General features: G+C 40.7%; 1 protein-coding gene across 35 annotated transcripts in view; it reads left to right on the top strand.

Moving 5' to 3' along the window:
- The window catches only part of clasp2 (cytoplasmic linker associated protein 2), a 76,114-nt gene that overhangs the window by 32,829 nt on the left and 17,431 nt on the right, over window positions 1-25,854 (top strand). For 10 of the 35 annotated variants that reach the window (XM_074686374.1, XM_074686371.1, XM_074686368.1 and 7 more), the window contains 19 exons: window positions 8,395-8,535; window positions 12,453-12,526; window positions 12,701-12,793; window positions 12,898-13,043; window positions 13,368-13,503; window positions 13,648-13,718; window positions 13,860-13,919; window positions 14,025-14,102; window positions 14,307-14,474; window positions 16,039-16,079; window positions 16,497-16,649; window positions 17,255-17,278; window positions 17,686-17,703; window positions 20,084-20,185; window positions 20,364-20,390; window positions 21,349-21,375; window positions 22,639-22,809; window positions 23,860-23,904; window positions 25,657-25,764. In XM_074686374.1, coding sequence (XP_074542475.1) covers window positions 8,395-8,535; window positions 12,453-12,526; window positions 12,701-12,793; window positions 12,898-13,043; window positions 13,368-13,503; window positions 13,648-13,718; window positions 13,860-13,919; window positions 14,025-14,102; window positions 14,307-14,474; window positions 16,039-16,079; window positions 16,497-16,649; window positions 17,255-17,278; window positions 17,686-17,703; window positions 20,084-20,185; window positions 20,364-20,390; window positions 21,349-21,375; window positions 22,639-22,809; window positions 23,860-23,904; window positions 25,657-25,764 — 1,683 coding nt within the window. Of the gene's footprint in view, window positions 1-7,140; window positions 7,345-8,394; window positions 8,536-12,452; window positions 12,527-12,700; window positions 12,794-12,897; window positions 13,044-13,367; window positions 13,504-13,647; window positions 13,719-13,859; window positions 13,920-14,024; window positions 14,103-14,306; window positions 14,475-16,038; window positions 16,080-16,496; window positions 16,650-17,254; window positions 17,279-17,685; window positions 17,704-20,083; window positions 20,186-20,363; window positions 20,391-21,348; window positions 21,376-22,638; window positions 22,810-23,859; window positions 23,905-25,656; window positions 25,765-25,854 lie in introns of those variants that run through there. The other 25 variants (XM_074686391.1, XM_074686370.1, XM_074686393.1 and 22 more) reach the window with 15 other exon arrangements.

Here is a 25,854-nt window from a genome sequence, read left to right as displayed (position 1 = left end):
GGAAATTATAGTATGTACAGTCTACTCTTTTTTTTTCCTTAACTGCCACCTGTAAAAAATGTTGGTTTTTACTGTTTCAAGGTCTTGCAGATTATAGAGTTTATTCACCTTGAAATGACAAGACACATCTTTAAGTTTATCATTAAAAGCAGAAAAAGACTGAGTCAAACATTTTCTAGATACAATCTCAAGGTTTTAAACATAATGCACCCATCACCAGAACAAGCTTGAAGCTTTTCACCTTGTTACCAGTTTTCTGAAGGTGCCAGGAAAAATCAAACATTTGGTTATTAAATAGAAAGTTGTAAGTGTTATCTTCATTTTTAAAATCTTGACATATTTATTAGTATGAAAATGGGCAACAAAAAATGTTTTGTCACAAAGACTGCTCTGTAAACAACCAGCGTGTAGTTAAGCTATAAAAAAGAACAGATCTTAACCAGAAATGTTGATAAATTCTGCCTTTGTTAAAATAACAAAATGTGACATTTCTCTTTTATAAAGGTTTAAACAAATATGTAACCCTTTAGTGTGAAACCATGATAGACAGAGCAAAGAAGAAAGGGTAAATTATCTTACCTGTGAATACTGAGTAAATATTTATTATGTTTGATACGTGTGTGTTTGTATGTTTGTATACGCAGGTGTGTATTTGGTAATTCAGGAAGAGGCTTGTTTCAGGAGTTCATGTGTAAAAAAGTAGACAAATATCAGTACTGCTGGGGTTTTGCTACGGTCTGACTTAATGTTATAGGGTTTGTGGGAATACAAATATAACACACACACACACACACACACACACACACACACACACACACACACACACACACACACACACACACACACACACACACACAAACACACACACACCATAGAAGCACAGAGATATTCGGTGCCCTGCAAACTGACCATCAGTAGCAGCTTTCATTGCTTGCACAGTGCTTCAGTGTTGACAGGGACTGACACACACACACACACACACACACACACACACACACACACACACACACACACACACACACACACACACACACACACACACACACACACACACACACACACCATCTCTTGCAGACATACTCATTCTGCTTCAGTGCATCTCCTGCTCTGCTAAAGGAAATCATGACCCCGTTTCCAGGCTAGGCTGGTTGCCATGGCAAAGCTTTCCTCTGAATATTATGGTTTATCTCTCTCTCCCTCTGTCAGACTTGGAATTGGGACTCACATTATATCGATGTGTGTCTGTGAGTGTGTGTTTTCATTTAAGGAGCTCAGTTTCTCTGAACTGGGTTGAAGCTGAGCAGTCTGTCTCTTATTAGAGAATCTCAGCCTGAACCACAAACATCTTTTTTTTTCTCTTTTTCTGTCTCTCTTTCTTCTCTTCTTTTTGTCTCTGATCATCAGTCTGAGATGTAACTGAGGAACTTAAAGCAACGATTGGAAATGATAGGAATACTACATTTATTACTGTGTATCAACATCCTCATTGGCTCTGATTATTGAAATACTCTGATACAAAATGTAGATGTGTGATGCTAGCTTATTTCACTACTTTGCTACATCTCATGTTTCCTGTGTTTAAAGTTTTGATTTTGATTTGGTGTCCCGTGCTGCTGGCCCAGTTTCACTTTGAATAAGCTTTTTGCTTATTAAAAGTCATAGTGATATTCATTTTTTGCTCCACGTGTGTTTCAAGAGGGGGTTTTGTGCTTTTTAATACTTGATACTGTTCCCCTGGCACAAAAATAGTCGCTTTACTGGGTAAAAAAAAAAAACTTTTTCCTCACCCTGGTGTTTTCAGAATACCCACATTTTTACACTCTATTCTAGCTCCTTTTTCTTGAAGGCTCCATGCTCCTCAAACCCCCTTTCCTCTATTGGCCCGTGAAGGGTAGAGAAATGGGGCAGACCTTGTTGTTTTAGGTCCTCTCCTCCCCAATGTCACAAGCCAGTTGGGAGATCCTTATACAACAACCTCATCATTTCATGACTCAGCAAAGCTCAGTCAAACAGACCATGTTTGAGCAGTCTGGACAGATTCAGTGATTTCTTCAACGCATGAATGTGTAGTGACGTGAAAATCTGCAGATGTAAAGTACAAATATCCAGCATTGTCACTTTTTTTTTTTTGCTCAAAGTATTTTTATTGACATTCAAATCATACATAGGAGTAAACAAATGGAATTACATGAACACAATACAACCCTATTTCCCCCCTTTCCCTCTTTCTGCTCAACAGAGCCCCATCCCTTCAACAGTATTACTGTACCATTAGATAATTAGATAATGATCTTATAAAGAGTTATTCTTGTACTTACAAATATAAAAGTAATTTTAGATAATGGTCAAAAAATAAATTAATTAAATAGATAATTAAAAGTAAAATAAATACAATAACAGTCCAGATAGTATGGAAGTATTCAGAAAATGATAAAAGGAAATAAAAATATATATATAAAAACAAATAAACAAAAATGCAACTTAAATTCATGGGCTATAAATTATATACAATATGGGATTCATTTTATAAGTTTCAAATGTTAGTGTCATCTATTTTTTCTATGTGTCAATAAAGGTTGCCATATAGTATAAAACTTTTGGGCACACCCTCTTGTGGAGTAACACATTTTCTCTAACACTAAATGATGTAAGAGGTCTTTAATCAACATTTTAAAGGCTAGAAGGGATGTGAAGGCTATTACATCCTTTGCTCAGCATTGTCACTTTAAGTTAATGTTTATAATTTTGGGAAGCAGAGTACCTTAGGCTTATATTGAACCCAGCAGGAATCTGCAGGAACAACTGTGTGCCTCACAGTCCAAACACACATCTCTGTCATAATAATTTGATTTGCTGGGGTCTTGAGCTTTTCACATCTTCAGTTCAGTTCTTCCCCTGCTCTTGTGTAGTCTCCTGGCGTGGGTTATGCTCAGTGTTCAGTAACCTGTTTACATAGCTCTCTGCACGCAGTCACGAGTCCAGAGTGGGAATATGTGACATTGCCTGCCCTCCTGCAGATTACAGCAAGGTCAGCGTTGCAGTGAGTCTTTAATCATATAGATAGACCGATATAACTCAGGTGTGGCCAGCTGTAGGTGGTTGTTCACACTCCTATTATACTGTAGTGTAAAATAAGCTGTTTTAAAATGTTTCATCTCTTTTCAGTCTCAGAAACTCCGGCTTTTGTTTTACTCTTCTCTGAAATGAGCAGTCAAGCAGGCGTAAGTTGTGTTATATGTGCCGAGGACTCAGTGCACCATGTGTTTACTGTCACATGAATCTGGGAGCTTTAACAGGCTTTACTCTGACTTAACTTTAGTCACTCTGTTTTCAAAATGTGAGGTGATGAGGTCCAGACAACACAAGCACACACAACCTGCACCTGAAGCACATTCACTCTGACTGTGTCCTGTCTGTGAGCAGTGGTACGCCCCTCTTTCCCTTCCTCTCATGTCTGAACTGTTAAACTCTGGGAGCAGATCCAGTGCTGCCATCGTGTGGTCACAGCTGAATCTCTCTTTGCATGTGAGTGTTTGTGTTCACTGATCTCTCGTTTAATCACTAAAGTACTTCTGCAGGACCGTATGACCTTGCATGGAGATTATAATTTTTTTTTAGGCTGGGAAATGCTCTGGGATTGTTCCCACACGGATTAGGGATTGACCCACTGAAGTCCTGCCGCGCACTTTTCCAGATGTTTTGAAACATGTCTTGTTTTGACCTATGGCTTATTTCTGGACAGCTGAGCAGATCTGTAAATGTAAGCCAGCCGTCCTCTCTTTTTTGTTTTTGAGCCTCGAAATGGAGAGAGGGAATCTCAGAGTTTCCATGGCAACAATGCCTGGTGCACTGTGGAGCTGGTATCTCTCAGTGTCTCAGTGTCTGTGTGTGTTGAAATATGCAAGTTGGGCCATAATATGAGGCACTGTGTTGTGTTCATGTTGACGGTGATGCAGAACAGCACGAAGTCGGTGAATAAACATAAACTCACCCTGTGGATGAAACTAAATAAGATATGTGAGTGTGTATAAGCGAGCTCACTGACCATCTCATCCCTCCTCTGTTTGTCTCTCTATTCATCTGAGAAGCTGGCCTGCACAGATCACCATGGAAACAGCATGAGCGCTCTTTCTCTCTCCCTGTCTCTCTCACTGCCCTTCACCCACAGACATTTACTCCCCTGGGGTCTGACTAGACAAAAGCAAGAGATGCAAATAATGCTAACAGTGATGCTAATCAATGCTTAGACCCTTGATGCATGACTGAGAGTTGCTAATTGGTGCTGAGGTTTTGTTAGAAAGCAATTAAATTCCCTAAACCACTGTCTGGTGCTTTGATTATATTTGTTTCCAGAGGTGTCTTTGTGCTTGAACTTCTGATCATTTAAGTTAATAAGAACTGTTTTTCTAATGGTGTTTATTGTGCAGGAGGAATCTTGTTGTCTCCTCTGACCATGACATTGATACTAACAGTTGTCAGCTCTCTAATTTAATTTAATTTAATTAATCTAACTTTTTTCTACATGATATGGAGTTAAAAAAGCAAACTAAAAATTGCAAAAATCGTAAATATCGAAGAATCGCAATTTAAATACTATTGGTACAGCAAAAATGGTAATAGAATTTAATCGTGAGAATAGCATATCGTCCCAACCCTTTTTGGTGCCTTTTGGCTTAACATACATTCATGTGGACAGACTATCAGGCATAACTTTTAAAGTGTTGATGGTCCCCTGGGGCTTTCCTACAATGTCTCTCAGACAAAGATGAAAAATCTGATTGTGTGAGGTATACGGACGATCATGTGGGGTTGGGTACTCTTCTGATTTTATCAGCTGGTTCTGGTTCCATTACTTTTGGAGAGTGGAAAAAGGCTATGGCTGTGTCTCAAGCAGCATACCTCTTTAAGTACACTTACATGAAGTGCTCTGCGTACACTCTGCACTTACTACAACAGTGCATGAAACCTTAAGGGGTCATTTTGTCTCAGATCAAACACTGCAGCACTTATCGGAAATCACATTTTCCAGATCACATTCTCCAGAACTGATCACAGGTGTTCTTCTGTTATTTATTCATTGCAACCATCAACCATCCTTTGATCCGTTCCTGCCTCTTTCTCTGTGTGGCTAATATGGCGACCACTCAACTCTCTGACTGTTTAGAGTGCACCAGCTGAGAAATCAAAGTGCACTGTGGTTTCTGTGCTGTCAGTGTGACCAAATTTATGCATGTAATTTGGGACACAGCACAAAAGTTACCCTACCTTTATTGACTTTCAAAAGTTCAACTGTCCCAAGCTAAAATGATAAATGTGTTCAGAGACACTACATTCATACATCCCTCACACTAATCATGTCCTGTTTTCAGCAGGACGTTATGCTGCCAGCAGTGTTGTTCTAGCTCACACAAAAGGTGAGCTTGCTCAAAGTGCAGTTCACACAGATTAAAATGGACTACTCCATGTTCATAGTTCATTTTTGAAAATTTTGAACTTAGTGCGTATTCCTTATTTCACGAGTCCTCTTTTTCAGTAGAGCCATCTATACTTCAATACCTTTCCCCCAAGCCAATTACCACAGACAGTTGATCTGTTAGAAAAACCCTGTTTTAGCACTGAAACAGTGTGTCACAAAGCAGGAAAGCTCTAAACGGGTCACTTAAATTTGTGTGAACTGTCAGCAGGATTAGCCATGCTGAATGCACAGAGTGCTGTAGAAAATCTGACTTCTGTTGCCATAAAACACAGTGCTCGTCATCTCTCAACGCCTCTCCTATTGTGAGCTGTCTTTCACTGTCCCAGGAGGGAACTACACCCACGTTCCTGTTCCTGAGTTATAAACTGAGCAGTTCAGTTCACCTTTAATGAAAATATGAGCGCAGTCAATGAACATGTTCATTTTTTACCTGTCCACACACAACACTTGCTGTCATTTTCACAACTAGATTATCAGTTACTGCTAAATTTTGGAGACAGAATAAAAAATGTACACCTGGATAAATTACATCATTTTGTAACCATCTTAAAACACTTTCTCTTTATGACCCAACCACATGCTGTTGTTTCCAGTCCTGCAGAAAGCTGTTCAATATGAGTCCAGTTCTGTGGGTGTCTGTCTGTTAAAGGGATATTGTCTTTTCAGAGATAGTACACACAAGTTGGGGTCACCAAAACTGTGGTGAAAAGTCTGAAATTAATCACAGGGTTGTGTCTTGACACTCTTCAGGCATTAAGTCAAAGCTTTCCACTACTTTTAAATTATTTATGTACAGCACTTCAGCTGTGTTTTTTTTTCAAGGGGCTTTATTAATAAAGTCGAGTTGAGTATTGTGAGCTATTTTAGAAGGCACACAAAGTGCTTTTTATTAATTTATTTTTTCAATAAAGGAGAAACATTTTGGAAACACAGACATTGTTCACTGAATGATGTTAGCTAAAATACACTCTAAATTTTTTTTTTTTTGCACTTCATATTAAAACACAATACACAATACAGAATAAAAAAATGACTTAACATTGATTTAAAATTAAGAAGTTTTGAGCTCACAGTTTTTTCATTTAAAATCTGGGGTCATGTGACCTCAGAGCAGAGCACCAAAATTATGCCACACCTGACTGCACTGACTGAGGGAGTCAGGGTGGGAGGGTCATGGCCTCAGATGGAGGGGTGTGGTCTCAGTGCCCTCCTCCCCCTCTCTACACCCCTCCTATGATCACCCCATCATCCTTTGTTCATCTGGGTGCCTGAAGATGGCTGGAGAGTGTTGTAAGATTTGTTATCTGGCAGATGATGCTGACAGTTAAGTGTGTGTGTGTGAGTGTGTGTGTCTGCGTGTGTTGAAGAAAGTGAGTGAGAAGATGAAGAGTGTGTGTTTTCAGTGGGATTGAGTTTGGGTTAGCTGCTTTCTCAAAGAGAAGCTCTGGCCTCTTAATATTCTTGGGGTGTCTGTTTTGCTGTGTGTGTTACTGTGTCTCCCTTTCTCTCCCATCACACACACACACATTCATAGTTCTGCCTCCGCACTGGCTGCAACACTATGATGTCACCTCTGCTCTGATTGGCTGTGAGGCTGCTGAGGGAAGGGAGGAGGAGAGATGCTCAGAGAGGGAAGGAGGGAGGGAGGGAGAGAAGAGAGGGAGTGTGAAAGAAAATGCCGGCACCTGTACGGATGGAGGGGTGTTTGGACGTCGGTGTGAGGAGCCTGTGTGTATGTGTGTGTGTGTAGAGCCAATGTAAAGTGTTTGTGTGGGTTTGTTGGGGTACTGCTTGGAGACGAGGGGGGACCCTGATACCACGCCCTCCCTGAAGTATGAGGCGTCTTATCTGCCAGAAGATCTGTGACTGTGAGTGCAGGGATGGACCTGGGTGTGTTAGTGTGTATATGTGTGTGTGTGTGGTAAATGTATCACTGTCTATAATGTTTGTCTGCATACGTACCTGCACAGTTACCATTCATGGAGCTTGAAACAATAGACTGTGCACCCACTGTTAGCATTTAGCTCATATTTACACATGCATGCTCGTCAGCAGACGTTGCTTATAGACTGTGTGTGTGGAGGTAAATTGAAGTGTGAGTCAAGGTGCTGGGTGGTGGCTTTGGCGCATTTCTCCACGGCTGGTTGTCAGAGCGACTGGAGCACGACTGCATTCCTATGCCAACAGTTTCATCTCAACAGCTGACATCGCTGTGTGTGTGTGTGAGTGTGTGTGTCCTCTCAAATTGTGGTCCACAAGTGTCCTCACTGCTGGATGCAGATTTTGAAAAGGCCGTCGTTTCCAGTGTGTGTCTGAAGTTTTACTGTTAGCTCCTAGCTAGCTGTCTTTCTGCTGGTGTGCAGGTTGAGGATTTGTGTCAGTCACTGGTTGAAGGAGTGGGCATCTTGATCATTTTCTGTGTTTCTTGGCTCTTTGAAGTGATCGTATGTGTGTGGGTTTGCTTTTTTTCTTCTTTTTAGTGGCCGGTGTGCAATTAGTATTGATTTAGTGATTCCTGACCGAGCTCTCTGTAGACTACAGCCTCCCCCGTTCTTTGCTTCTCATCTTTACTTTTCTTTCTGGAGATCTTTGTCTCGAAACGGCCTGAAGGCTTTCATGCTCTGTGTAAAAGAGTGAAATAAGATCCAAGTGGCTGTGACATATTTGTGGGTTTGAATGAGTAATGTTAGCATTATTGAAAACACAAGCTGTTATCTGTGAGAAAATAAGTTCTCTTTTTTATTGAAATATCTACTGTGATTCTAGATTTTGGTTTAAACTGAATGTAAAAAAAACAATCGCTGCACTCTTTTCAATCATATTTTGGTCCATTCATATGATATTTATTTGCAATGTTGTGTAAGAAGTTGTCATCTTTGGCATTAATGGTGACATTCTTCTCTCTGTGTTTTCTCCAGATCGTAGTTTTGATGATGACGACAGCGTGGATGGGAACCGCTCCTCCTCGGCCCAGGCTGCTTTCAAGGTCCCTAAAGTTCCCAAGAAGCCTGCAGAGTCCTCTGCTGCACGCAGGCCTAGTGCTACAGGAGGAAAGCTAGGTATTTAACTTTGATGTACATGTTTCATATTCAGGTTTTTCCTTCCTTCATTCATGACTCATGACTTTTATTCATGACTCATGACTTTTATTGGCTATTTGAAAACTGCATTTTTACAATGTAAAAGTCTTTTCCAATGTTGAGGTTATAATAATTCATTTTACAGTCTGCAGCATGTTCCTACATTCAGTGCTCAAAAGTCTGACTTTCTTCCCTTAAAGTGGTACTCCGGGATGGAACAAGTTGGGTTCTATCACAAGGTTTAGGGCAGAAATTACCCCTACAGCAGTGATTTTGTGCAGCAGAAGCCCAGGGCGCTCGCACCAAACACCCCCTTCCTCTGCACTCAGACGGGGCCATATTTTACTTGACCAAAAACACAAATAAAGGGACTCCCACTGAAAAAATCTGATATCGCTCTGCATTCACGCTTTATTTAGAGAATTTTCAGTGCGTTACTTTCACACAAAAACACCGCTAAATAAGGCTCTAGTTCTCATCATGTCGTAAAACGGTGCTACCTCCGCTGCAGAGCCACAGCTGGCTACGAGGCGCTCGCCACTTAGTGTATCAGTCCGCGTGCGCAGTGTGCCAGATATAAACAAATATAGGTAGTCTGCCAGGACGAAGAGACACGATAAGAACTAGAGCCTTATTTAGCTGTGTTTTTGTGTGAAAGCAACGAGCTGAAAATTCTCTAAATAAAGCGTGAATGCAGACCGATATCAGAATTTTTCGGTGGGAGTTCGTTTATTTGTGTTTTTGGTCAAGTAAAATATGGCCCCGTCTGACGAGCAGGGAGGGGGTCTTTAGTGCTAGCGCTCTGGGCTTCTGCTGCACAAAATCACTGCTGTAGGGGTAATTTCTGCCCTAAACCTTGTGATAGGACCCAATTTGTTCCATCCAGGAGTATCACTTTACAGAAGTTTTCTAATAGGTAGACAGTCAACATTCAACTGCTGGATAAAGAGCTCTAAAGTATGCTTTTAAAACGTCACAACAACTGACTTTTCTCCTCTTTTGTGAGATGAATACATTTAAATTGTTGTCATCTTAAATCCCTCCTAAATGTCACTGAGACACAGAACGGCACATCTTTCTCAGATGGTGTAAAACTCCCACGCTGCTGGCATTGTTGTTGTTTTTTTGACCATGAAACAAAAAAAGTCTGTTCAACAAGTGAAGTCTCCTTCCCTATAAAGACCTGAAGTGATGCGCTCTAACTTGTCAGCATTGAAATGATGCATTTAAGGTAAAGATTAGATATCATCAGCTACTGACTTCAAAGTATGGCACATTGTTAGGCTTGTCTGTCTACAGTATCTGCTTATCTTGATTTGCCGCACATGCATCCCTGCTTTCTAAGGTTTTGTAAATAATGAATAAATAAATCAGCTTACATTAAACTCTGAAGATGAACAAAATCTTTGCTATGGAATATAAATGGGCTTGCAAGTCATTTCTTTTCAGGATGTGGATCCATCCCTCTGAAAGCCAGTGTTGTATTACTCTGACAGGATATGATAGGACAGACAGTGAGGAGAAAGGGAGCAGAGCAAACTTAAGAAAGAAGACACTGCGCAAGAAATCTGATACAGTCTCATATTCTTATCACTCGTCTCATATCTCTGCTGAGTTTTCTTTGTCACATCCTCCTCCCGCTGCAGACGACTGGAGTCTTATGTTTGCTTCATCTTTACATGTATTGATTTCCCCGTCCCTCCTCCTCCTCCTCTCACTCTCTGTTAGAAGAAAGCTATGTTCCAACCACCACACACCACACATACACACAGTCCATTTCCTGCTGACATATCTGTGTCAGCATAAACACTAACACACGCACACATACATGAGTAGGTGGAAGTGTTTTACGAGCGAGCAGCCTGTTCGAGGCCCGCTACATTTGCTCTTCTGGATAGAAACACAAGACTGTGATCGCTTGTCACTTGGATCATTACAGACTTATTGATTGTGCAGCAGCTGTAAAAGGCTGGAGTCAAGGGCATGCTGGGTAGTTTTTAAACAGGTCTACACTTAAAAAGAAAAAAAAACCTTGAACCTCTCCCTCATTTCTAAAATAAAAAAAAAAATTCAAGCAGCTTTTAATAGATTTTTGTTTTTTATTTCTCTAAATTGAAATAAGTATTTCTTTTGTTGTTCTCTATGAAACTGTTTCCACGATTACGGTGGCAATGGGAGGCCCTATTGTCTCCATTTGCATTAATATGACAGATCGCCCACACACTCTTGCCACACCAGACTGCAACCCTCACACTGGAAAGAAATATTTAGATTTTGCCAATAACAGGCAGGATTTAAATCTGAAGCTGAAAAAAAAGAAACAAAGAAATTGTTGATAGAAAAGCAAAAATATTTGACTGATATCGATTCTTCATGTGTGCCATTTGGTTTATTACTTGTGCTGTATGGACTTTACAACCCATGGTTTTGGTTGATGCAGGTATCAGAGTGCTTTATGTTGAAGTTTTAGATACCCTTTATCCAAGCTACGCTTACTGGTTTTAGGGCCAGATTTGCAACCCTTGGATTGGGTTTGACCTCACCTGGGCTTGCTGTAACTCGTCATTTGTCCAAATCATCGCCTTGTTTGTGGTGTCAGTGTGACTTTCTTACTGTTCATAGCTAGATCAAAGCTTCCCAGATCGTGATCATAAAAAAAATCAATGTGTTAAATATTGACGATATCCACGTTAACCAATGAGAGGAGAGAGTTATCAGCCAGATGACCAAAAAGGAAATTAATAACGAAGCTTTTGGCATTACTTAGTGTCCATATTCTTTCCTCCATTTTTGTTGTTACATAACAGAACACACAACAGGACTCCTGGCTGACGACATTATTCTGCTGGAGTCACATTTGATCACACAAGCATCTGGGGGATCCTAAAGCTATGAAGTCATTGCCCCGAACGTTATATATGTAGGGCAGAGATCTTTAGTCCAAGAATTGTCATGTCTAAAATTGACTAGAATGCCCTCCTGTGTTTGGTCTTCCATCATTTTGGAATCTGTTAAGATCTAAGGCCCCGTTTACACGACAATGTTTCATCTGAAAATGCTAAAACGCAGTGAAAAAAATCTGTGTTTACACAGAGACGCTGATGGACTGAAAACGCTGTAGTAAGCATGCCAGGCCTGTAGGTGGTGCTGTAATTGTCTTGCCCAGAAGCCGCTTTTGGGAAATCGAAGTAGAGTTGAGCTGATCATCTGGTGAACTGGGGAATACAAAATTCAAGAGTGGAACAACAGATGCACATTTTGTTGAAAGACAGTCAGCAGATACAGCAGATTGAGCAGCACAAGCACATAATGGTAGTTTGCGACGATTGTAACAATGGCACTGTTATTCCTGTTGTATGCATGAAGCGCACAGCGGAGTGTGACGTCATCGTTTCCGCTGAAAACGCCGGCTTACTGCTTACATGGCAACAGTGTCGCCAGCGTTTCAGAAAAATCCCACTCTGGAGGCCGTTTTTATAAGTTTGCGTTTTAGGTCGGCTGAAATGCTGTTTCTGTGTAAACACGAGGCTAACAGTTGTTGAGAGTGTGCCTGGTTTAAGATTAGTCATGATTATTACAGACGTTTCTGCAAACATCAACCAATTCAGACATTAAAAATGCTCATTTTGGATAAAACATGTAGACTGCCGTGTAACTCCTTCAGAGGATAGTGTGTAGGCTACAGATATCTGACTTGCTACAACAGTCTCATTTCTACCCCCCTCTGTTCCCTTGTTAAAGATAGAGGAGGTGTGGTCTTCAGGGCTTCCATCCCCCTGAGAAATATCATGGCCTTGTACATTACTGCTCATGTGTAGTTGAAGTATATATTTGTTTTGAACTCCTCTCACGTAAACACACATAAACTAATGATATCCACTGCTCTAATTTTTTAGTATCCAAGGAAAGTGCGGGGGCAATTGATGAAGAGGACTTCATTAAAGCCTTCACAGATGTCCCTACAGTCCAGGTGAATTAAACACAGAAGCTTAAATGCAGACATTAGTGCACATTTATCCTTTTTAATAACCAAGCTCTGCAGCTATCAAGGTCAGACTGTCTGAGTCTTTTTTTTTTTTCTCTGTCACGTATTCACTCTGCTCTTTCTTTTCTCCATGCTCACTCTAACTCTACCTTAATGCAGATCTACTCATCCAGGGATCTTGAGGACAACCTGAACAAGATCCGTGAGATCTGTTCTGATGACAAACATGACTGGGACCAGAGAGCCAACGCTGTCAGTTAACACACCTTTAAAGCAGTTCTTATCTTGAGTTATATCAACTGAATCAGTTTGATTGAATAAATATTGTAATCATATCATAATTTTTCTTCTCACAGATGAAGAAGATCCGCTCTTTATTGGTGGCAGGCGCGCACACATACGACTGTTTCTACCAGCACCTACGGCTTCTGGATGGAGCCTTTAAACTGTCGGCTAAAGACCTGCGTTCACAAGTTGTCAGGGAGGCGTGCATCACTGTGGCGTGAGTGTTTAAGATACTGCTGTCACTGACGGGTACAAAGACATGGAGAAATACAGAAAAACTATAAAAAACTTTTATTTAAAAACATACTTTAGGTGTTAATGATTGTACAACATCCAAACTGAAGGTGTCAGCTCTTTTACCTTTTGATTGAAAACACACACAATCATGAGGTTCTGATTCTGACTTTTCTGATTTAGTGCCACTACTGACCTCAGCAGATTAGTAAATAGGCAAAATTTTCACCTGTTTAAAGAAAACTGTTGCATGATTTGATGTTTGCTGGTACATGTGTGTTGATCCTTCTATGTGTGTATCTCGCAGCCACCTCTCTACGGTACTGGGGAATAAATTTGACCATGGAGCGGAAGCCATCGTCCCTGTCCTGTTCAACCTCATCCCAAACTGTGCCAAAGTCATGGCAACATCTGGTGTGTCAGCTATCCGCATCATTATCAGGGTGAGTTCCCCAGACGAACACACTATCTCAATGGTTATCTAAAGATTGTAGCGGTCAGTCTAAGTTACAAGCTTTCATCTGGATGTTCGATTTTTTCCCCCTTCTTATTGACATTTTTCTCTCTACTGCCTCTCTCCTCTGCAGCACACCCATGTCCCTCGGCTCATCCCGCTGATAACCAGTAACTGCACATCCAAGTCTGTGGCTGTTAGAAGGTGAGGTTAACATCAGCTTAGTGTGGTTTTATGTGCACATAAAAGATAAATGACACCTTTAAGATCATAAACTGCTTCTAATGATACTGTCAAGTGCTGAGTTTGTGCTAATAAGTGTGATGAAAATGTGTCCCCCTGCAGGCGCTGTTATGATTTCTTGGACCTTCTACTACAAGAATGGCAGACCCACTCTCTGGAGAGGTGAGCATCGATTTCAGTGTGGTTCAGAATAAAACATGACTGTGCAGGAGTCACATTAGTGTGTAAAGCAGTTCCTCTGCTTAATGCTCTTTCTGTATCTCACAGGCACACGGCGGTGCTCGTTGAGAGCATTAAGAAAGGAATCCGAGACGCAGACTCAGAGGCCAGAGTGGAGGCTCGCAAGTAAGATGCTCCAGCAAGAATTTCTGAAAATGAAATAATTTGAAAGTCAAGAAGCTTATATCTCAACACCATCCTCGTCCTCTCATCATGATTTTGTCTTTGTGCCTCCTCATGTATCTGTTTTGATTTCCACTGCTCCTCTTCTCTCCTCTTTGTCCATCCTCCTCCCCCTGTGTCTCCTTCTTCACTGATATCTCTGTCAAGGGCCTACTGGGGCCTGAGGAACCACTTCCCCGGGGAGGCTGACGCTCTCTATAACTCCCTGGAGTCGTCGTACCAGAGGACCCTTCAGTCCTGCCTGAAGAGCTCTGGCAGCGTGGCCTCTCTTCCCCAGAGCGACCGCTCCTCGTCCTCTTCTCAAGAGAGCCTCAAGTAAACCGTCAACTCTGCTCCTTCATCGTTCTTAGGCGCTTTTGGATAATTTGGGAAATACTTTTGATTCTGGAAAATAAATTTTTGTTACTTTGGCAGACATTTCTTTGAGTGACTCAGTTTACTCTCATCCTTCTTTAATTCTTCATCTTCTCCAGTAAAAGAACATCTTATCTTTAGAAAGTCAGCAGTGAGTTTCTTGTGCTGAGCCTAATTATAATTCCCAGACAGTTTTTGGGGCTTCATATCTTCAGCATTTGGCAACTTTTATTTTAGCATATTCTGAATAAGTTTTCCTTTACCTTATGAAAACAGGAATTGGTGCCAACATGCACTGTATGAGATCTTTAACATTACAGTCCTGTAGGGGTGGGAACCTTTCACATTCGAGACGATACAGTACCAATGCCTGATACCTGGCAATTGGTATCAGTACTCAACAATAGCAATTTTTGGTACTTTTGTGTGTGTTTATGTGGTAATAAATATAAATTTGTTTATTTATAAAATCCCAAAATTTTTGATTTAACATGTTTATTCTTCAATATATAAACTTGCAATGCTGCGTTTATGTCCAGCGTGGAAAATTGCCTACTCTTCCAGTTCCTCACAGTCACAAGGATGTGTTTAGGTACCTCAACATGGTACCTTTTGATTTTACATGACTACCACAGATGGAATTCAGTTGGTACCTATAAAAATAACTTATTCAGTACCATCCCTACAGTCCTGGCACCTGTATTACCTTTAAAAGTTGTAGGTAATAAATAGATGGATGTTTTCTTTTGAGCTCGTATTTTTTTTAAAGGTGGGGTAGTACGCTCATCTTTAGGTTATATATTTTGCCTCTCTTTTAACTTTGTGTTGTAGCTTTCCATAAAGTTTGAACAATTTCTTTCAGTAACTCTTCCTTTAAAGTCCCCCAGCATTCTAGAAAACTGCATTCTAGAAGCCTCCTTCACTGTTGCCATGAAAAAAAAGTTTTGTTTTTTTTTCTCTGAAAATGAAAAAAAATTCATATTCAGCAAGTCTGTCAACTAGTGATGTCATAATTTGAGAAAATCTTATGTTGTCCAGTTATTTCATGTGACTTTTTTTCTAATAAGCTAATTACAGCAGCCAGCAATTTCATACAGAGATGGCGTTCCTTTAGTGTTTTATGTTTTGCCTGTATTTAGTTTTTCCATCCAAAATGAAAATTTAGATTTTTTTAAGAACTGTAAAAGCATAATTCCCCCTTTAAATAGTAGAAAGGCCAGCTAATGTTAGACATGACTGTCAAAACTGTGAAAATCATCATTTATTTGTTCTGCTTGTGATCACCCTTTTTTGTTTTGGGCTCATTCCTCTCTTTACTCGTGACTTTTGACATTTGCATTGGATTCTTGCACAGTATTTGTAAAATCTGCTGCTCTTCTTCACAAGATATTTAGCAGCAAGAGTTTCATTAAGCAAAATAATCCTCATGATGTTTATCTCAGCCTTGTGTTTACAGTCGTCAACTTCTTTGTGTGTTGTTGTTGTTTTATTCTGGACTGACCCAGTTTTTTCTCTCTCCCCTCAGTCGCCCTCTGACTTCTAAATGGTCAGCAGCTCCAGGGCGAGGTGAGTCAAACACACACACACTCACAAACACACACCCAAACACATAATTTTACTCTCACTTGTTCCTTTGAAGACGCGCACACACACAGACGATGGCGTACATCAGCTCCTACAAAGCCATTTCCCATCATCCTCATTCACATCTGCCTGTGTCCAGCCCCGTACAGCCACTTCCTGTTATGATTTTTTTGTTTTTGTTTCTTTTTTTGTTACTACACACATGTGCGCACACACATGCGTACATGTGTCTGGGCTTTTTGTGTATTTCTGTACTGTATCAGTATTGTGTTTGTATAGTGGGGTGCCTGCATGTGTTTGTGACGTATATATGCCCTCATCACCTCCCATTCCTTCTTCCACACACTCCCCTTCCTTGTCCCCCTCCCCCTCCTCCTCCTCCTCCTCCTGTCCGTTCAGTCCCTGCGGGTTCAAAAGGTGGGGTGTCATCAGCCTCTCTGCAACGTTCCCGTAGTGACGTGGATGTAAACGCGGCTGCAGTTGCTAAACACCGGCACGTCGGACAGACCAGGGGAGCGGGTCGTCTGCCCCCTGGTTCCTACTCCTCATTGGGTAAGGGCCCTGCCAATCAAGTTAGACCACAGGCAGCATGTGATCAGCCAGGATGAAGTCCAGACTCTCAGATCAGCTCAGAAGTCTTGTCAAGCTTTTTAAAGTGTTAACAAGAAAATCGTTCAGGGTTATCAGACCAGACCTACACATGCACACACGCACTCCAGAGTTTGGACTGGCCTTTCTCCTCTCCTCTCCCGATCTCTCCTCCTGCCGCCTGCTCATTGCCTGTTAATGTTTATATGTGTTGATATTCTCTGTGTGCATGATGTGTAGATGAATATCGCCCTCCGTGTTTATCTCTGACCCTCAGTGTCGATCTCAGCATCTGCATGTTTCTCCGTGAAACAGATATTCTGTGAACTAATAGACTCTGTACTCCTCTCCTCTCTTTGTCACTTTCTCGTATTCTTTGATTTCTTTTCATTATTTCATCATTCTTTGGTACCGGCATTTTCTGCTTCACCCCCTCCCCCTTCTTGAGTTCCCTCTCCCCTGTTTCTTTTATTTAATTATCTTCTGTATCACTCCTTTGCTTTTGTTTCCTTCCGTATCTTCCCTTTTATTTCCTCCATCACTTTCGTCTTCTCTCTCTGCTACTAAAGATGATGCCTCTGATAAAACGGATGGTAAGATCATCTCACTCTGCTCCACCAGCTACAGCCTACACATGCTTTTCTTTTCTTTCTCCCCTCTTTCTTTTCTTCTCCCTCATTTCATCCCAGTCCATGTCAACTCCTCTTTGTTGCAAAAACAGGCCACAGCGCCTCCTGCTGTCAGCATCCCATATTTCTATCACCGTCATGCGCAGCACATCATAAATCAAATTAACCACACGTTTAAGTTCATCCTCTGCTTTACTACACTTTAACCTTTTTTTACAGAATTATTAAAACTTTTAACAACTGCATTAAACTGCATCATTCAGCATATACGACTTTATCCTGATGTTTAGGATGTGTTGCTTTTGTGCTGTTCTCCAAACATTAGCTGACACATGTTGTTTACGTCCTGCTCCTTCTTTGTCTGTCTGTAGGAACCAGGTCAGACAATGGTAAGATTTGGGTTAGCCGGCTGTGTGTGTTGGCCTGCTGTTAGGGATGATGTAGTTGGTAAAGAAAATAAAACTACAGGAGAGAATGAGGGCCACATTAAAGTAAAAAATTATAGAGTACTATAAGAATTTGGCTTTAATACGACCAGAGTTACAAAAATAAGTTTTAATCAGAAAAAAGTTGTAATCTAAGGACAATAAAGTTGTACTGGGATATAAAAGTTGTTTTGACAGAAAAATAGTCTGAACATGACAAATAAACTACTAATGTTATAAGAATGAAGTTGTAATTTAAGGGTAATAAAATAGGGATGCACGATATTATTGGCACAATATCGGTATCGGCAGATAAAAGCTTAAAAACACGTTTATTGGTATCGGCAGATATGAAAATTTCTGCCAATAAGCACAGCCGATAAGGTGCTATTCAGTTAGGATTATTATTATTTTCCATCTGAAAAATAAGCTCCTTAAATAAAATGTAGCACTTCATTTATTTGCACTGCAGAGCTCTGTGTCTGTCACCAGGTTGTTACAGTAGCTCTAAAATAATCAAATGCAACTTGGTTATGTTTAAAAATGCATTGTACATTTAAAGCTCATGTGATCTAAAGAAATTATTTTTCTGTATTTTAATACTGAATGTCTTGAGTTTGAAAAAAATAATACATTTCTTATTTATGGTAAAATCAAATGTTTTTGTCTTGTTTTATGTGTGTTTCTTAAACAAATAAGACCGTCACAATAAGAGTAACATATAAATTCCAGTACAGGATAGACTTAGCTTTCTTTACAGTGAAAAAAAACAAACAAACTTGTGATTATCGGTATCGGTATCGGTATCGGTATGGGCCAAAAGGGGTTTCGATATATTGGCATATCGGATATCGGCAAAAATCCAATACTGTGCATCCCTATAATAAAATATAAATAAAAAGTAAAGTTTTAATATGAAAACAAAGTTAGAATTATTAGCAAATAAAGCCAAAGTATCATGAGAATGAAGAATTATATGATTAAAATATTTTGAGAACGAATTCAGATTATTGGGAAGGAGAAGGTGAATTCTGTTGAATTTTTATGAGACCAAAGTCTCATACGATGTTATATAAGAACCAAAAAAAATCTCATATATCAAAAAAAATAAAGTGGTTATATTATGAGACTGACGTCATGATATCTTTTGTTGTAATAGAACAACAACAAGTTGTAGTCTTGTGAGATTTATGTTATTGAGATGCTGTTGTCAGAGAAAAGTCATGTTTTACTGATTCTGAACCTGCATCCTCTCAGAAACATTGATCTTGGGTATTTCAGGCTTAATGCTAATTTTCCAAGTTGGGAAGTAGAAGTTATAATATGAGGAGGTATGTACTTTAATGCATGGATTCTCAAAGAGGAGTCCCAAGACCCCCAGGGGTCCATGAACCATAGTTTGAGGGCCTGCGGAATACCTTGGAGCCAAGATATCTCCAAAGTTTACAAAGTAAATTACTTGGAAAGTATAAGTATGGCCTAATTTTGTTGCTGCAAAGTACTAGATGGTACATTATTACAAAGTATTATTATGTTTATCGATGTCATGATAATAAGAGGAATGTCCTACCTGAAAAGGGTCCATGGACTAAAAAAATTTGAGAACCCCTGCTTTGATGTATCAATAAAAGAAGAGAAAAACTATGACTTAATCCTTTCCATTATAAATTACATACATTTCCATAAAATTACAACTTTTTTCTTATGAGATTACAACTTTTGTTTTTTTCTTCAATGTGGCCCCAAACTGACTCTGTTAGTGCAACTTTGTTGTCGTCTGCTGTCAGTACTTTTGGCTCCTTCTTCTGCAATAACCTGATTTTCGAATGCAACACTACAGTTTGTGTGTAGTTAAATTTTCTATTTTTATTTGCAGTTTTCATATATGAAAGATATGCAATGTGAAATATGTCCTTGTCTTTCATTATAGTGGCTCTTGAGATGTTTTTTTAATGATATAAAGGCTTAAAAATTGCAAAGTGATTGATGTGATAATACATTCCAACAAAAGGAAATTATCTGATCCCTAAATATATTCTTTGATTCAATCAAAATTATCAAGACTTTCAGAAAGATTTTTATTTAAAACATGACCAGTTTCAGGTTAAACTGACTGAAACTGGTTCCCAATTCACTAAAATCTCCTCGTATGTTTTATCTGTGTGTGCATCGGGCTTCATCTAAGTGTGTAGATTAGGACTTGACAGCTTCCAGCTGCAGTAGCTTTTAGTCATCTGTAGCGCTTCTTAGTTTCTCAGCTTCATTAGGCTTCTGTGAATACATGCATGAGCTGAGGAGGTTTCACTTTGTGCTCATGACTTAAGTCCCCCCTTTATACACACAGGCCGCGTTCGCACCAAGCAGCCCTTGTCCACTGCCAGCAGTGTCTCCAGCCAGGTGGACTCTCGAGGACGCAGTCGCACCAAGATGGTCTCCCAGTCACAACGTATGTACTTTACACTGCGACTGAAACATTCTGGGTACACAACACATCAAATACACACACTACAACACAAGGGTGTGAGTAAGGCTCTATGAGTGTGTCAGGCTCTGATTGTGGAGTTTCATTTCCTGTTGCCTTTATGGTGACGATAAGCTCCATGTAAATGTTTTTATGCCTTCAGGTTCCGATGAATCCGATTGCACACCAGGTATTCTGTTTGTGTGTCAGAGTCAGAGTGTGTGGTGTGTCTATCTATGTTCCACAGTGGGAATGGTGGCCCACCTGCTATCGCTCTCATTCTGATCAAGGTGTTTTCGTGTACAGAAGAGTGTGCGCGTGTGTGTGTGTGTGTCTGTTTTCCTGTGCATGCTGTGTCTCATCACTGATGGGATGGTGTGGTGAAGAGTTAATTCACGCTGCTCTAGCCTGGCTCTGGCTGTCATTTAGGTTTGTATAATAAATGATTTTTAGCTAACTGCTGTTGCAACACATGAGGCAGATATGTGGCTTAAAAAATGTACAAGCACCTTACAGCACAACAGCTTTGACGCAGGCTTGGACAAGAGTTTAAAAGTGGGCAACGATTGGACCACAGCCTGGTGCACCAATCAGATCTGGACTTTCAGGTGGGAAAAAAAAGCTTGACTGATTGAGAGTTCAAAAGACCAAAAGATAAAAATAGCACAGCAGCGGAAACAGAGGAAATGGCAGCTGAACAGAGGCTCAGAAAGATCTGTGTGTGTGTGTGTGGTGGAGTGTGTGGATATTTTTAAACATATTTACTTTGAGGTTTTTTTTTCTCCTCCCCCCATTGTGAAACAGGCTTTGCTCCATTCGTATGCCAGCCTTTCCCAACATGCACTGCTTTTCCCGGGCTATCATCCGTAGCTGGTTCAGTGTATGTGTCTGTTTAAGCAAATTTTTTTCAGTTTCCTCTTTAATAAATGGATTTTTTGTTTTCAAAGTGCTTCAGCTTGGCCTTCATTCTTGATATTGAACACCAGGATGCGCTGCCATCAAACTCTGTGTTCTGCCTCCCATGGCGTTTTGTATATTGAGTTATTTCTTTTGCGCTAACCCCCATGATTCTTCTGGTTTAATGCTGTTCCTTACCCCCTCGCCTCTGCTTCCCCCCCTCTTCTCAACCAATGGGCTTAATGGCTCAGGATCTCAGTCTGCTACCCCTGTTGGTGGTAAGAGTCCAATGCTACTTCTTTTTACCAGCTCTCTGTATCTTTACCGCCTCTCCTCTGTTGCTTTGATTTCCCCTCCTTCACGCGCACCTAGAAAGGTCACTCAAGGCTCCTCCCACTCTGGCTGAGGCATGCTGGGATTCGTAGTCACTAGACTTTAAACATGGCTGTTCTGTGATCATGCTAAAAACACTGCATTGGGAGTCTTGTGTTTCTGCACTCTTATGTGTGTCAGAATGGAAACCCCAAATTAAAAACATGTTTTCTTTTTAATATAATTACACTTTTTGAATAGTTCACCATCTTATCAGTGGTTTGTAGAAAATATTTTAGAGAACCAACACATTATCTTTCAGTATTCAGAAGTGCACAAGGGAAGAAATGAAGGGAGAAACCACTCAATAAAAGTGTCTAAATGGTTTTATTCTGTAGATCTAAGTTTCTTTACAAAATCAAAAGTCAACATTTTCATCAGTTGTTACCTGTAGTGTGTGTATCAAGTTATAATTGGTGATCAAACTTACCCTAAAAAGTTGAAATAATCTCTTGTATTTTTTTCCTTACATCTGAGATGAGTACTGAGATGAGTTTTAGTGGTGTGTGTGTGTCTGTTTCAGTAAGAGAGAGTGTGTGATCAACACAACACGTTGAGCCCTCTAGTTTACGCCCCCTGTTTGTCTGTTATCATATTTCATGTTCAGAACCACAGAGCAGCAGCTCGTCCTCCACTCTTTGACTTCAGTCTGATAGTAACAGCCGTCACTGTAGAAGAAGACACATTGTGGGCTCTCCGTTTGGACACTGGGTGGAATGGGAGGTCTTTGACGTTCTGATTATGTTGTTGCCAAAATGCTTTTGTTTACTAAATTTATGTATTTTATTGTGATTTCTTATGAAAAAGGTTGTGTACAACACACAAAGTCTAAACTCATCATACATTGTGAACTTCCTCTTGTTTTCATCTCTCCCGTCCCCCAAATCCTCTTCTCAATATCATCAAACACTTCAAAGTTTGCCATCCAGTTGTGTCCCTTTTCATGTGTACTGTCTTACAGCAACTATCCTAACTGCTTGGAAAGTAGTGCTAATAAAGGAAGGACAGTTTCACCTGCCTTTGTGATATGTTTGTTCACAAAACAAACATGTTCATTTTTAAAGTTTAAAATCCTTTGTTGCCAGAAAGTCACTCTAACTACACTTCGTCCCTCTCTGTATCCCATCCTCCTTTCTTTCTTTTTTCTCTCTTTATCTGTCTCACTGAAGCTGGCAGTCGGAGTGGCTCTCCAGGTCGCGTGCTGACAAGTACGGCGCTGAGCACCATGAGCTCGGGAGCCCACCGGGTGCTGGCAGGAGCCGGAGAAGGACAAAGACGCAGCCGCATCCCCCGCAGCCAGGGCTGCTCCAGAGACTCTTCCCCCACCCGTCTGTCCGTTGGTGAGTAATAACTAACTCACAAAACTTCATCACTAGTCAGTGGTCTGTAGACCATACAGAACACAAGTTGCACCAGTAAATAAAACTTAGTCTAGTTTCAAGGTGAAAAAGATTAAAACTGTCACTGCATGAAGATATTTATTGCTTTCAGCAAAGTGCAGTTTCTGTGAAGATGTGTAGCCTTTCTAAGTACTGTCCATCTTCACCACTTTGCTAGTTACCTGTATGGAGGTTGATTAGTTACTAAGCTTTTATGATGTCAAGAAAGATGCTAAAAGTGCGTCTTATACAGAGTTTCATAACAAATACAGAAAAACTTCAATCTGACGTTTTTCTATCATAACATCCCCGAAGTCAATTAATCTCTGTCCACATACAGCTATCCTCATTTAAGAGCAGCTAATCAGCTTTAGACCAAAGTTTTTAGCTCAAGTTTCAAACTGCTCGATGCCGTGCCAGTCTATCAATAAGATTTCTCTGCATTCTTGATACTGCTAGAAAATGATCAATCTGAACTCAAACCAACAGACAAGATTGAGCCTGTTAGCATAAAGCTAGCTTTCTTCTCTTGTGAGGGAAAGATATTACAAAGCAAAGGGGGAGTGGTTGTTTTGTTTTTTAACAGGTCTTCTTGTTGTTTTTGGATTCTTACAATTTACAGTGAAACTGATGCCGCTAAATGGCTACTCTAGGGTGGCAATAAACCAAGAAATTATGAGTTTTTGTAGACATGCCTAAACACTGGACTTTTGATCTGAACACATGATAGCTCCTGAAGTTTTAAACAGAACCATAAATGGACAGAAGGAACTTTCTGGAAGTAGTTTTTTTATTATCAGCTTGCCAAACCAGGATGTCCAAAAAGTTTTTCATAGTTTCCAAATGGAATAATAGTTCTCAGACAGCGGGTTTTGGGTTCCACAGGAACTTCGGAGTTACATTTGTTTGCGATATGTACACACAAGGCTTACGTCACTTCTGATCTGAACTTGTCCCTTCTTCTTCTGCCCTTCTTCCCTCTTTTTCTGCTGCTGCTGCTTCTGTCTCTAGCTCCTTCCAGTATTAGTTCAATCTACAATGGAGCCAGCAGAGGAGGTAAGGCTCTGACCTTGACCAGAACATCCTGACATGCACGTCTCCCCCTCAGTCTGTCAGCTCTGATCATACAATCATCCCTCCTCCCATCACTACAAATCTTCGCCTCTTTTAACCCCTGGATCAAACTGTAGCTCACTGCTTCTGCCCTTAGAGCCCACCTCTCCAACCCTCCTCTGACATCGTGGCTGTTTTAACGGTGATTGTTCCCCCCTGATTCCAGCGCATTATGAACACACTCCCTCCTGCTGTGTACTAACTCGTTGTCAGTGGCTGGTGAGCTCCCTGTGAGTTTGGCAAAGTTCCATCAGGACTTTGTTCGGCTGTGATTAACCCTGATTGGCTGGGTGTAGTTGCTGAAGCTGATGAACAGAGCAATGAACGGTCAAGTTGATTGCCATGCTGCTGGATATAAATACAGGTCTCCCCTCACTCGCCCTTCCCAACCCCTCTACAACTCAAATTCATCTCCAATCACTTTTTTTCCTCTTCCTTGTGTCTGTGTCTGGTTGTGTGGATGATCATGGGACTGTGTGTGATAATGAGACTGTGTGTGTTTCATGTAAATGTGGGCTCAGCAGTCCTCTGCGTCCTTGGGGTGGCGTTTCTTGATTTGTCAAGGAAAAATCAATCTGCAACAATCAGTATAACTCTTTAATCCTTAAAAGTGTTTTCCTAAGCAAATGGACCAAAGTCATTGGCTCAAGTGGTTTTTGATACTCATGTCTGACAGAAAATTGAAACACTCCCAGCTCAGTCAAAAAATCAGAGAAATAGGAGAAACCAAGCGGCAACCTCTGTTCTAAAAGTGTGAGACAATATTAAATGGCTAAAATCTGCTTTTTCTCGAGTGTCCGCTTGAGGCTGGCTCCAGAAGTATCGCGACTCACTGTTTTACAGCAGAATATCTACAGCCAAATTGCTAATTTTGCTATCAGCACACTGTACGGTAGGGTGAATTTTTTTCTAACTCTGCAGTTAAGAAGATATTACGATCGCAAATTTGTCCAATCAGAGGCACCGCTCACTTTATATGACTGAAGGCTGCCCTCTAGCTGTTAGTGCGGAGACTCGAAGCCCTCGTCACTTCCAATATAGCTGCGAGAGCCAATATGCTTAAAAAATCTGTTTCGGAAACAGGTGGGTGCCGTCAGGAGACAGGATACAGTCTATGGGAGAAACTAGCCACAGTTTTTAAGGTGGAAAATTTTGAGGACCGGTGCTAGGACAAAATTTCTGTCAACTATTTTTTTCCTTTTTATGTAAAATTATGTGGAATGACAGCAAACATGAAGCATTGAGAGTACTTGGAAGCAGTCTTTATGGTAACTACTTAAAGAAGTAGAAGTCCTTCAGGACGACTTTAATGCTTTGATGAGGAGTGTTGTTAAGTTGAGGTTGTGCTCTGCCAGTGCCAAAAAAGCAGGCCGTTTACCACGACTGACTCTAAAACACAGTCGTAAGAATCTTCTGTAATTACAGCTGTTTTTGAGACATGAGAGTGACTTCCACTGAAATGCCCCCTAGGACCAGCAGACCTGTGCTCTTTTTCTATTTTTTTTCGTTCCTTTTACCTGTTTTGTCTTTTTTTTGTGTCTGTATTCTTGAACTTTCTTCTCCTCTCTTCTTTGTCACTGCTCATGTTTGTCTTTCTTCTTTGTCTTCGTGCCCGTATTACCACTTTTCTTCCCCTCTCTCCTCCTTCCCCCACCCCTGTCTCCAAAAAAACCCCTTCCCCCTGGGTGGCGTTAGCTCGGGGCAGTCGTATCCCTCGGCCCAGTATGAGTCAGGGCTGCAGCAGAGAGGCCAGCAGAGAGAGCAGCCGGGACACCAGCCCTGTCCGCTCCTTCACACCCCTGGGTGAGTAGCAGTAGAGGAGAGATAAGCAGGAGGGATGAGAAGTAAGACGTCCGAGACACGTTTCTTTTCTGAATGAATTAAACTGAAACC

This window comes from Halichoeres trimaculatus, unplaced genomic scaffold (assembly GCF_033239565.1).
Source record: "Halichoeres trimaculatus isolate MK-OKI-2021-1 unplaced genomic scaffold, fHalTri1.1 fHalTri1_scaffold_14, whole genome shotgun sequence".
NCBI lineage: Eukaryota > Metazoa > Chordata > Actinopteri > Labriformes > Labridae > Halichoeres > Halichoeres trimaculatus.
This window is presented reverse-complemented; position numbering and strand designations above follow the sequence as displayed.